At 47.7% G+C, this 12,948-nt stretch overlaps 1 protein-coding gene across 1 annotated transcript in view; it reads right to left on the bottom strand.

Annotated features, from left to right (window-relative positions):
• Positions 1 to 12,948, bottom strand: part of LOC149367380 (pancreatic triacylglycerol lipase-like) — a 146,626-nt gene that overhangs the window by 77,753 nt on the left and 55,925 nt on the right. Inside the window, exon 5 of the mRNA XM_089573758.1 lies at positions 10,257 to 10,368. Coding sequence (XP_089429884.1) covers positions 10,257 to 10,368 — 112 coding nt within the window. The remainder of the gene's footprint in view (positions 1 to 10,256; positions 10,369 to 12,948) is intronic.

The following is a 12,948-nucleotide window of genomic DNA, read 5'->3' as shown; positions in this document are numbered from 1 at the left end:
AGGAACTCCAGAAAAGGTTGCCGATACAACAGTACAGGGAAAAAATACCGTGTAAGTACCTGAGCCGTCTGCCTTCGGGAGAGGCTATACAGGTACTCTAAAGAAAAGCTCACAGTAAGGATATTTAAGGTGTCCGCTACTTCCGCGCAGCGGCGACGACTGTCTCATCTTTTTGGCTTTCGGGGGTGCAACCAGGGTGTAATGCAACCGAACCATCAGAGTGTTCACCAGCGCCACCCTTGTCAATAGCAGAGAACGTAATGCGTCTTCTGTTACAGAGTGTGCGATATGAAAAACGTGGTCGAATGGTGAGGGCGGAAGCTGTGCGAGAACCCTCGCTTCGGGTTGTTTGTGTCTGAGGCGAGAGGCTTAAGGTTGGTTCACATGCAATCGAATGGACGACTGAGCAGCGGGTCCCAGCTAAAATTTCCAACTTGTTGGAACCTCGCCGCTTACCACCGCGACGACTCAAATACAAGTTATTGTACCGTGGTGTCAGGACTCGCTAGCGTTTTCGCGTTCTTTTGTGGAACGCTTTGCGACGGCACACGTGCAGCACTCACAGCATTCCACCTCAGGTACATCTACTGCAGGTAGATTGGGCATTTTAGACCGCAGCTATTATGCGCCCGTTCCAGCGTCCCGCGTCGTAGTCAGCGTAGCCTGTTGCCCAAGTAGCAGAGCGAATTTAAACGCCACGGGAAGACCCCAAGAGTGGCGAGCAGTATAATACGCCACATGCCAGGTGGCGTGTGATGAGCTGAGCTTAATCTTCGCATTACAGACAATTGCAACCATCTGTCAGTTTTTTGCCAGTGAGTGCCCGGATGTGCGCCCACTAGATTGGGCACGCGTGTGCATACACATGTTCAAGCGCACGCATGCATGGACGCACGCACGCACGCACACACACAAACGCGCGCACACACACACACACGCACGCACACGCACACACACACACCACGGAAATTTTTCAATTTTTGAGAAATGGGACAAAACTGCTAACGCAGTAAAGAAACCTACTACAATACTCTAACCCAGAGTGGGAATCGAGAGCCAGTGGCGGCGGGCGCAACAGAGAAACTTCGTTTACTGATGTTTAGGCTACTCGGCCATGTTCGAAGATTCTTTTTATCGTTGCCGCATGGGATATCAGGAACCTCCCTGATCCTGATCTCGTCTTGCCTTACTTGACTGGATCGAATTCCGCGACCTCGGCATACGGCCTCATGCCACTATTACTCCCTTACTCTGCCCGCACATAAAAATTCCTGAAGGCGCACACATCAAGAAAGGGCGATCAGTCAGGAGGTTGAACTTTCGCAGCATATACATTCTGAGCTAAAATGAACTGTTCTCTGAACAGTGACCTCGTCGAAAGTGGCGATTGTGCGTGTGTATCAAGCATACAGCTTCTTCACACGCTAAGCAGTCTTATTAATAGGAAAAGTTCACACGGAATTCCGGTGTCCTTCACTACTGGCACAAATCTTATGGTGTAAGGCATGGCCTCAATGTCCTTTGTAAGAGACTGCTGAAGTGAGCTATGTCTAAAACGCACATAGCGTCACAAATAATTTTGTTGTTCAATAGTTCCTCCTTGCTTGCAGATGGCACAAACGTCAGCTTGGCTCGATGGCATGTCCTAACACGTAAGGTCGACGTTTGAAGTCTAAGAAAAGTTTTTGGGGCCTATTGAATGTACATAATCTGAACTCGCCTTAATATAAGGCCGTCAAGAAAGGCTAGGTAAGGCAGCACGTAGACGAAGTAATGAGCGATCAGAAGATTTTTCAGCTGCCTTCTGGAGAAGCCGTACAGGTATTCCAAGGAAAAGCGAATATTTAGGAAATCGAGTGTGTCAGCATAAAATTCCCTCACGACTATGTACATAAAACACAGATGAGCATTTAGTCACCTAATAAGCACAGCTGCCAGGAAGCGGTGGTTTTCGGTTTCGAAATATAAAAATCATGAAACAGGTAAGTGGACAAAAACGGCACGAAAGACTCACCGTACTGTATCAAGGTAGCATTAAATTCTGTCCACGCATGGGCTCCCTTTGAAAGCGCCCCATAAAAGTCACAAAAATTCTATTTAACGAATTTATGGTCCTCCTCTTGCAATTCACCAATTTCAGCATTGTCACAACGCAACGTCGCATCGAAGACGTCGCAAGTTTGTGTCCGTACAGACACGAAGTGCCCCCAACCAATGCAAGCCTGCTTTTATCATATTCGTTTCATCAGAGCAAAAGACGGAGACGACATCAGCATAGGCCAAAATCTTAATTTTACAGTGTACTAGCGACAAGCCACGATTAGCTGTGTTTTTGAAGAAACTGAGCTATAGGCGGTCGAGACATATAATACGAGTTACAAAGGCGATGTAGAGCAGGTGATGAAAATAAAATATTTTTGCTCAACTCTCTAGATGTATGGTGCAGGTGTGCCAGAGTCGGGGGGGGGGGGGGGGGGTGACTGGCAAGCCGCTTTTGGGGTGACAGAAAGATGTCTTGGCTGCATATACCTGCAAATACAAGGCAACTTCCGCTCATAGTGGGCGCATGCAGTGGTCCTGACGGCGCCCGGTTTATGCGCCGGAGAAATTCCCGATTGACAGAGCTTCAAGAGAGACCTATTACTCGCCTGACGGGGACTCCGAAACTGCTGAAGCTGAAAGGTTTTGTAGATGAAAAATCCATCAGCTTTTCTTTTTATGTATCTCATCAGATAGAGTCTAGTATACATAGCCAGTGTACAATAATTCTGAGTTCATTTGATTTCGCGGCTCTTGCGCAAATTTAAATCTTTTTGCCGCGGACAGAAAAACATCTGGCAACGAGCAAATTTTGCAGTGCTGTTTTATATGCTGATATCACAAAGAAAAGTAAACAACAAAACAGGATTGAATAAAAACCTATGTTCAGAAATTTTTATAGTCTGAACCCGTTTGAACCCGTTTGAACCGGTTCGACGCTATCCAGAGCGGTTCGAACCGGAACGGAATGTCACTCCGGAGCCGAACCCGGAACTGAATCCGAAAGGCGTGAACCCGAACCTGAACCGAACCCGAAAAAATTCCGGTTCGACACCCTGGCTGTGGTTGTGCGCCTCCAAATCACGTGATACATGACGTCACACCACGTGACACGATGACGTCACGACAGTGGAGAAACGGGGGCCCACCTCGCGCCGTCGCTGTGGTTGTGCGCCTCCAAATCACGTGATACATGACGTCACACCACGTGACACGATGACGTCACGACAGTGGAGAAACGGGGGCCCACCTCGCGCCGTCGCTGTGGTTGTGCGCCTCCAAATCACGTGATACATGACGTCACACCACGTGACATGATGCCGTCACGACAGTGGAGAAACGGGGGCCCACCTCGCGCCGTCGCTGTAGTTGTGCGCCTCCAAATTACGCGACACGATGATGCTTCGCATTCTCCAGGCTTAACCAAGTTAAGCCTCAGCCATTTTATTTTTTCAAAGATGTATATATGTTGTCCTTCGTAGTTGAGGGTACGACGGAAGCCCGTCTGGCGAGGGAAATTCAGCATATGAGCAAGCAAACCCTCGCCAAAGTCATAAAAATAATCATAAAAGCATTGACGTTTCGGCACCACTACGGGGGCCTTGCTCTCTAAGGAAGCATGCTCTAAGGAACGGAGGTAGCCAAAAATCAGTGAGGAGAAAACTGGGCATAGGTAAAAACCAGATGTATGCGCTAAAAGACAAACAGGGCAATATCATCAGCAATATGGATAAGATAGTTGAATTAGCCGAAGAGTTCTACAAAAATCTATACAGTAGCGAATCTAATCATCAAGTTACTGAGGGAGGCAGTCGAGCACAGCAATGGGACATCCTGCCAGTAACGAAGGAGGAAGTAAAGAAAGCCTTAGGAGCAATGCAAAGAGGGAAAGCAGCTGGTGAGGATCAAGTAACAGCAGATTTGTTGAAGGACGGAGGAGAGATTGTGCTACAAAAACTAGCCACCCTGTATACGCAATGCCTTGTGACCTCGAGAATACCTGAAGCTTGGAAGAACGCTAACATTATCTTAATTCATAAGAAAGGAGACGTCAAGGACTTGAAGAATTACAGACCAATCAGCTTATTGTCCGTTGCCTACAAGGTATTTACTAAGGTAATCGCTAATAGAGTCAGGACAACCTTGGACTTTAGTCAACCAAATGATCAGGCAGGCTTTCGTAAAGGATACTCGACAATAGATCACATTCACACCATCAATCAGGTGATAGAGAAATGCGCAGATTATAACCAACCCCTATATATAGCCTTCATTGATTACGAGAAAGCATTTGACTCAGTGGAAACCTCAGCTGTCATGCAGGCATTGCGGAATCAAGGTGTAGAAGAGTGCTATGTGAAAATATTGGAAGATATCTATAACGATTGCACAGCTACTATAGTTCTCCATAAAGTCAGCAATAAAATTCCAATACGGAAAGTGTCAGGCAGGGAGACACGATCTCGCCAATGCTCTTCACTGCCTGCTTACAGGAGGTATTCCGGGGACTGGAATGGGAACAGTTGGGGATAAGAGTTAATGGAGAATACCTGAGTAATTTACGATTCGCTGATGACATTGCCTTGCTAAGCTACTCAGGACAAGAACTGCAAAGCATGATCAATCAGTTAGACAGGCAGAGCAGAACGGTGGGGCTAAGAATTAACTATGCAGAAAACCAAAGTAATGTTCAACAGCCTAGCAAGGGAACAGCAGTTCGCCATTGGTAGCGAGGTACTGGAAGTAGTAAGAGAATATGTCTACTTAGGGCAGGTAGCGACCGCAGATCCGGATCATGAGAGGGAAATAACTTGAAGAATAAGAATGGGGTGGAGCGCATATGGCAGGTTCTCTCAGATCATGAATGGTAGCTTACCAATATCCCTGAAGAGAAAAGTATACAACAGCTGTATCCTACCGGTACTCACCTATGGGGCAGAAACGTGGAGGCTAACAAAGAGGGTTCAGCTTAAGTTAAGAACAACGCAGCGAGCTATGGAAAGGAAAATGATAGGTGTAAAGTTAAGAGATCGAAAGCGGGCGGAGTGGGTGAGGGAACAAACGCGGGTTAATGACATCTTAGTTGAAATCAAGAGGAAGAAGTGGGCTTGGGCAGGGCATGTAATGCGAAGGCAAGATAACCGCTGGTCCTTAAGGGTAACGGAGTGGATTCCAAGAGAAAGCAAACGTAGCAGGGGACGGCAGAAAGTTAGGTGGGCGGATGAGGTTAAGAAGTTTGCGGGGATACAGTGGTGGCAACTGACAAAGGAAAGGGTTAATTGGAGAGACATGGGAGAGGCCTTTTCCCTGCAGTGGGTGTAGTCAGGCTGATGATGATGATGATGACGACGGGGGCCTTGTTGACAAATGGATGAAAACGGGATGGGCTGCTGCTTATGTAGGAAAGACATCCCGTATCATGCGGATGTATATCTCGGGTAGATTGCTCTGCGCCCTGTTAATCACTTGGCTTGTCATTTGTATGTGAAGGGATTCTTTGAGCAGGCGAGTAGATGATTTTTTTTTCGAGTATGCACGCGGCATCCCAATGAATCAAGTGGCCCGTGTTTTTCTGGTGTTCAGCGGGAGCGTTGGAAGTGACTTTTTCGTTCCTGACGTCACGCTGGGGTTCTTTGAAACGTCTCTGAAGTCCTTTCGCGTATATAGGCTGCACCGCATCCTTTGAGAGGAACTTTGTAAATGACCCAACGATAGCTTGTCTTTTCAAGTTGGTCCTTTACTCGTACTAGAAGGTTCCTTAGCTTGCTAAATGGGACATGGGCGACCTGTACGTCGTAGTCAGCCAATATCCGGCATAACGTCTCGCTTACACCGCGGGCACATGGGATGGCTGCACGTATTTTGTTTTTGGCTGCTCTTGCTTCGCCTGGAGTGGCCGCAGCGTGTCGTTCTTGTGACTGTAGTACTCGACGCGGGTATCCGTTCTTTGTCAGCTCCTTTGCTATGCGTCGGGCTTCGCGAGTTTTTTTGCATGGGCTAGAACGAAGCTCGAAGGCCCGATTGTAGAGCGCCGCAGCAACTGAGCGTTTCTGCCCTATTGGGTGCACAGAAGGAAAATTCAGGTACTTCCCTGTGTCGGTGGGCTTCCTGTACACGCTTGTCGTGATGCCGCTTGCCGTACGGTTGATGAGCACGTCGAGGAAAGGGAGGCGCTCATTGTTCTCTACTTACATCGTGAACTTTACGCTTTCCTGAATCGAGTTCAGGCGCCGTTAAAATATTTCCGCATCCTGTCGTCGGATGATGCTTTTCCTTTGATTGACCACTGTTTCTGCATGTTTGTGAATGTTGGGTTGCTCTTTTTTTAACCAAGCCCTTGTTCGAAGTTGTGCCTAACGAAGGAAGTCTTAAAACTTCCTTGGTGTACCAAATTTTTGGGTGGCCCTGGCAGCATAACAGCCCTAACTTCTTAATTTTTGCGAAAGGTATAAAAATGCGAGAAAAAATTCAGGGGGCACTTTGACTGTCGAAAGTGCGTAGAGGCGAAAGCGTTTTCCGCACCACTTTCAGTGCTTCTGTGGCACTGGTGGCGTCACATGTAATTGAGTACTAATTACTAAGTGATGACAAATCACTAATTAATGGTTAATTACTGATTAATGCCTGAATACTAATTAACTGCTAATTAAGCTTAAGCTTCGCCTTTAGGAGTGGAACGCGACAGCGTGTTGTAGCGCTGCCAGGGAGTCCACGGAACGCCACCACCCGTTCGGCGCGATGCCTTGCCGTTTCAACGCAACGGTTTTTGAGGAAAGGAAATGGCGCAGTAAATCTCTGTCATCTCGGTGGACACCTGAACCGCACCGTAGAGGAACGGAGGAAGTGGGAGTGAAAGAAGAAAGACGGAGATGGCCCGTAATGAAGAAAATGAAAATTGTATTTGAGGAAAGAAAATTACGCAGTAACTGTTTCACATATCTCGGTGGACACCCGTCAAAATTCAGGGGGGGGGGTGCACTTTTTTGACCTAAAGTGTGGTCACTGATGTGTGGTTAAGATGTTAAGCTTCGCCTCTAAGAGTGGAACGCGAGAGCGTCTTGCAACGCTGCCAGGGAGTCCATAGAACGCCATCGCCCATTCGGTTCTACGCCTCGCTCGTCCGTAAATTGGTTTTTGAGGAAAGGAAATGTATTTCTCTCTCATATCTCGGTGGACACCTAAACCTCGCCGGAAGGGAAGGGAGGAGGATGGCAGTGAGCGAAGAACCGTATTCACTAGACGTGCCTTTGTTCATTCCGAACCATCGAGCTGGCATGGCGGAGTGGATAGCATGCTCGTCTCGCACTCCGAAGACCGGGGTTCGATTCCCGAGCTCGACCAATTTCTTACTAGGTTTTATTTATTTATATGGCCTGACTAGAGAAGTTAATTAGGCTAATTGGGTAATTAAGCAATTAACTAAGCTCAGTCCCACTTACTTGCAGCATCACTATATGGTCCCTTCAATTGGTTGCATGGTTACTAGCCAAAGTACAATTGGCCCCGTTTGAAATTGGCGCACTGTGAGGTCACGACCGTTTCGACCAACTGAAAAGCGTGACATTCTCTGTCGACAACTGCTGCTTACAACGATGAGACATTAAAGGCTTTAGCCTTAAAAAACACTGTCGAGCGAGAGTCTGCATGCTTAGCACGTACTTCAAAAAAAATTCAGGGGGCACTTTGACTGTCTAAAGTGGGTAGAGGCGGAAGCGTTTTCCGCACCACCTTCGCTGTTTCTGTGGCACTGGTGGCGTCACATATAATTGAGTACTAATTACTAAGTGATGGCAAATCACTAATTAATTGTTAATTACTGATTAATGCCTAAATACTAATTAACTGCTAATTAATGACGCTTAAGCTCCGCCTTTAGGAGTGGAACGCGACAGCGCGTTGTAGCGCTGTCAGGGAGACCACGGAACGCCACCACCCGTTCGGCGCGATGCCTTGCCCTTTGAAGAAAGGAAATTGCGCAGTAATTCTCTGTCATTTCGGTGGACACCTGAACCGCACCGTAGAGGAAGGGAGGAAGTGGGAGTGAAAGACGATAGATAAAGAGGAGCCGTAATGAGGAAAATGAAAATTGTATTTGAGGAAAGGAAATTACGCAGTAACTGTCTCACATATCTCGGTGGACACCCGTCAAAATTCAGGGGGGCACTTTTTTGACCTAAAGTGTGGTCACTGATGTATGGTTAAGATGTTAAGCTTCGCCCCTAAGAGTGGAACACGACAGCGTCTTGCAACGCTGCCAAGGAGTCCATAGAACGCCATCGCCCATTCGGTACTACGCCTCGCTCGTCGGTAAATTGGTTTTTGAGGAAAGGAAATGTATCTGTCTCTCATTTGTCGGTGGACACCTAAACCTCGCCGGAAGAGAATGGAGGAGGATGAGAGTGAGTGAAGTCACCGTATTCACTAGACGCGCCTTTGTTCATTCCAAACCATCGAGCTGGCATGGCGGAGTGGATAGCATGCTCGTCTCTCACGCCGAAGACCGGGGTTCGACTCCTGAGCTCGACCAATTTCTTAATCGGTTTTATTTATTTATATGGCCTGACTAGTAAAGCTAATTAGGCTAATTGGGTAATTAAGCAATTAACTAAGCTCAGTTCCACTTACTTGGAGCATCACTATACGATCCCTTCAATTGGTTGCATGGTTACTAGCCAAAGTGCAATTGGCCCCGTTTGAAATTCGCGCACTGTGACGTCACGACCGTTTCCACCAATTGAAAAGCGTGACATTTTCTGTCGACAACTGCTGCTTACAACGATGAGACATTAAAGGCTTCCGCCTTAATACCTAGGCTTTAACCGAGACCTTCGTTGGAAAAGTAAGGCGTTCCAGTGCTGTTCCTCTGTGTGAGATCAGTTCTTAAAAGTTACATTTTGCTCAATTCGTCTGTGTAACTTTGCTTGTGTATCCTAAAGTTTTCGCTGCTAAACATTCGGCACCGATATATCTGCGTTATCATCATGCTGATTCATCGATCGTCTCCTTGATGACTCTTTGGTGACCACCGCCGAATCATGCCCGCTTGGAAGGGTCTGAGTCCTTCTAAACAACCCAACGAAGGGACATTTAAGTTTACTATGGCTTTTTATGAATATTTCTATGGTTCTTCGAGATTCTTCAGTACGGAAAACTTGCTTCATGTCCAGTTTTGCTTCCGAACCAAAGAGTGTATATTACGAGTCATGACACTGTAAACCGAATCAAAGATTGTTCCTTAATGCATATAATAAATGAAAATACCGTCATAGAGAAAGTGTCCCCGTTGCACTGCGCCAATGAGGTTAACTTTAAGTAAACGGACGTCCGGGGCAGTCTCACTTTCCTTACGTCGCCATGACGACACTGGACAAATGCAGCGTGTGGAAACTATTTATTAAAACCTATACGGTGCTGAGCTTTGGGCCCATTCTGTCATGAATCTCTCTTGGAGACGTCGTTTGTTGTGTTATTAGGTGCCGCTTAATAAGATGCACTGTAAATTGTGGGGCTTAACATCTATAAACGATATACTGGCTACGAAGCATACCGCAGTGGTGGGACTCAGATCAGCTAGGATTCTTTAGCGCGCAAATACATTACACAACATGTTGTCACCTTTCGCGTTGCACCGGTTCAGAACGTGAGCGCTCCATCAATTTCTCACTTCGGAGCAGGTTCCGTCATAAAGGTCGCAGTTTGATTTAGGATAGTTGCCTGCTGGGTTAGATGGTTCTAGACGACAAGGGGAATGCGTCATACCCAAAGGCGAGCACCCGCAAGCGCGCGCGCGCGCACGCACACAGACACGCACGCACGCACACACACGTGCGCGCATGCACGCACGCAAGCATGCAAGCACACACACGAGTATGCACAAGCGGACAATGCCATGGCTGTCTCTTTTCTGTTGCCTGGGCTCTGTGTTTTGCACTGAACTTACAAGTCCACTAATAAGTCCTTCTTTGTGTTTTGCTGGAGTCTCTTTTCTTTCCGCTTTGCCAAAGTATCCCTTCGTGGAGGCTAAAATGGGTTGCCTATTGTGAAAGCCGGAACGCATTGTTAACTAAGTGAGGCCTTAAAAGGGTCTTTGCTTCTGAGCGAGTTGGTTGCTCGTAGTGGATGGAAATATTGCGCACACAACAAACATACCAAATTTTCGCCTCTGTCTTGTCCATGCTTGTTGTGTGCGCAAAACCCGTCCTAAAAGGGGTGCGTACCAGTGATCCGTCCCAGCTGCCCACTGAGGAACTTGCCGGCGAAGCCCGCCACGTGGGCCCCGATGCTGCAGCCGATGAGGTGGAAGCTCTTCCAGCCGGCTCCCGTGGTGTTCTGGAACAGACAGGAATGCGCACGCTATGAAGCCCCAGTTGAAGGACGCAACGCGTTTTCGGCGCTGGAAAAAAAATTAAATATAAAATTTTCAAAGAGTTTAAATAGACGGGAAGGAGACGCAGCGTTGCACGCCTCCAGTACATAGGGCCCCTTCTCAGAGACCCCGGAGCCTCGCCGAGAGGAATTTCCATCATGACCTGGAGGGAGGCCTTCCACACAAACCGACCACGCAACTGGGTTTGTTTCGAATAATCTTAACTTTATTTGCAGTTTGGATGAGATGTGGTAAGCAGGCATCAAAAAACATGCGGTTACAGATGCTTTCGGAGTTTATTTCGGAGTAGTTAAACAGACAGCGATACTTACATTTGCCTCCGCCTCTTTCCTATAAGACACGTGATCACCAATGAAAAACTAGAGAAATTAATTCTAGAAATATGGTATTTAATAGCTTATTTTCACGTTCACAATCAACCAAAAAATATACTCCCCCTAAAATTATTAAATGCCAAAACTCAGGTTCATTTAGAATTTTGTTGTCTGATGTGTAACTGCCTGCACGGTTGCCGTTCGAATGCGACAGCGTCCAGTGGCTCGTGTCGCAGTAAAGCCGGTGTCGGCATTATAACACGAGAACCTCCGAAATAAAACAAAAAAAAACTTGTCGAGATACGGGAAATTGAACCTAGGTATTTAAGATTGCAAGGTGACCATGTGTAGAACACGCTATGGAGGATCTTTTGTTTTTCTTTATTCCATGTACGTACACCCACACTGACAAGCTTCAAGTCCGACTTAACCAGGTCCCATCACGCAACCGTCAGACAACGCCACGCCAGCATCCAGCTCTCACTTCGTCAGCACATCAACACTCTAGGAAGGATCTTTGCTTGGAACTGAATACAAGTGCACCTAGTGACTGCGTTGTGGTCTGCGACTTCGTGAAGCGTCTTTTTTTGTACTTATGCGTACATGAGTAATAACTGCGGTGCACACGCTGGCGCGTTCAACTCTTAAAGGCGAACCTTAAGCAGTCCAGCAGTTTTTTGTCCCCATCAAGTTTGTTTTCGACCATTATATAATTTTTCCTTCTTTTCTCATGTTAGCATCATGGAAACATGTATTTTTTTCCAGCCAGGTACCTGAAATAAATAAAATCAGAAAGTACGGCCCTCTGTCGGTAGCAGTCCCCAGCCCCTACAAAAAGTGTAAAAAGGGATTTCGCAGATTTGGCAGATTTGGCAGCCAGGTGGTGAGAACTGAACGTGGGGTGCTGTGTCCACCGAGGGGCCAGTTGCCATATTCGGAGGCAAATTTCGTACGATGGGGAGTAAAGACTGGGCTGCAGGAGCACAGTTTTCTGTACTGAGAACTAAAATGTTAATAAACTCAAACTCAGGAGGTGTTCGAGCGTCTCGTCAATGTTTGCAGATGGGGCTCGGCCGGGGAAGTAGTTTCACTGGGCTGTTCAGCGCGCTCCGACAACAAGTCTCAGGAGGAGGACACCCTTGTTAAGGGACACCCGGCTGGGGAGGTGCCTCAAAGGATGTCCTTGTGGAGCCCGCGAGTCGCGGAGGCTGTTTTATAGATGAGTCATGGCTAGCAATGCTTACTGAATGCCGTGTGAGCCTGCTCGGATACAGCGTCTGCCTATTCATTGGCGAGGTTGTTGACGTGGGAATGGAGCCAATAGGGGAAAGAGATGGCCTCTGTCTCATAGATGCTTATGCAAAGGAAGGTAAGGGCTTGGGTGGCCTGGCCTGGGCTGAGGAGCTGCCGGAGGGCAGGGCTGGAATCATGGCTAACAGGAAAGTGGAGGCAGGTACACTCGGGAGGAATATCAGCAGGTGTAGACATCCGCCCTCAGGTGGCTAAGGGTAGTGAGCAATGGATTGTACCCAGTGTTACAAGTAGAGGTAGCAGTTGGGCCGCAGCCATGCAGCACTGAGCCATCTGTGTTCTTCGAGGTGTTTCGGAAGAGGGAGGTTGCTCTTTGCTGAACTGCACCGCTGGGGCAGCGTCGGTTGAAGAGTTATTCAAAAGAGGAGCTCATCTGGAGTGGGAGGATGAGGAAGCAAACTGGCTGCTCTCGCTACAGCATGCATACGCCACCAGTTCGGATTGTGGGTCTGGAGCGGAAATGCCGAATCAGGACGAAGACACCCAGTGCTCTTGTTAAGCGTTTCACGAGGATCAGTGCCCGTATACCTTTACGGACAGGTGCCAAAACCTTTCCGGCAATCTCTGGCACTTGCTGATTTCACTGCGGTGGATGGCATCCAGATTTTTTTTGGTAGTGGACGGGAATTGCAAGAGCTGAAGGCGATACACTGACCGGCATATGGCAGCTGCCTCGAGAAGCCGGAGGGAGCATGCCGTTAAGGATGATGATAAGAAAGAACATGTGCATAAAAAAACTGGCAGTGGCTTAGCTCGGGCTGACTTGCGACCGCAAACAACTGAATCATTCGGCGGCGGCGTAGCAACAAGCGTGCTCGGCGGTCGTCGAACAGAATGGCTGCCGCTCTCGGCCATGCTTTTTAATGCTGATAGCGAATATTCGAGATAAAGCTTGGA

The sequence above is a fragment of the Amblyomma mixtum genome, chromosome 1 (genome assembly GCF_055824585.1).
Source record: "Amblyomma mixtum isolate Tamu chromosome 1, ASM5582458v1, whole genome shotgun sequence".
NCBI classification, from domain to species: domain Eukaryota; kingdom Metazoa; phylum Arthropoda; class Arachnida; order Ixodida; family Ixodidae; genus Amblyomma; species Amblyomma mixtum.
The sequence above is the reverse complement of the archived record's forward strand: the minus strand, read 5'-3'. Positions and strand labels throughout refer to the sequence as shown.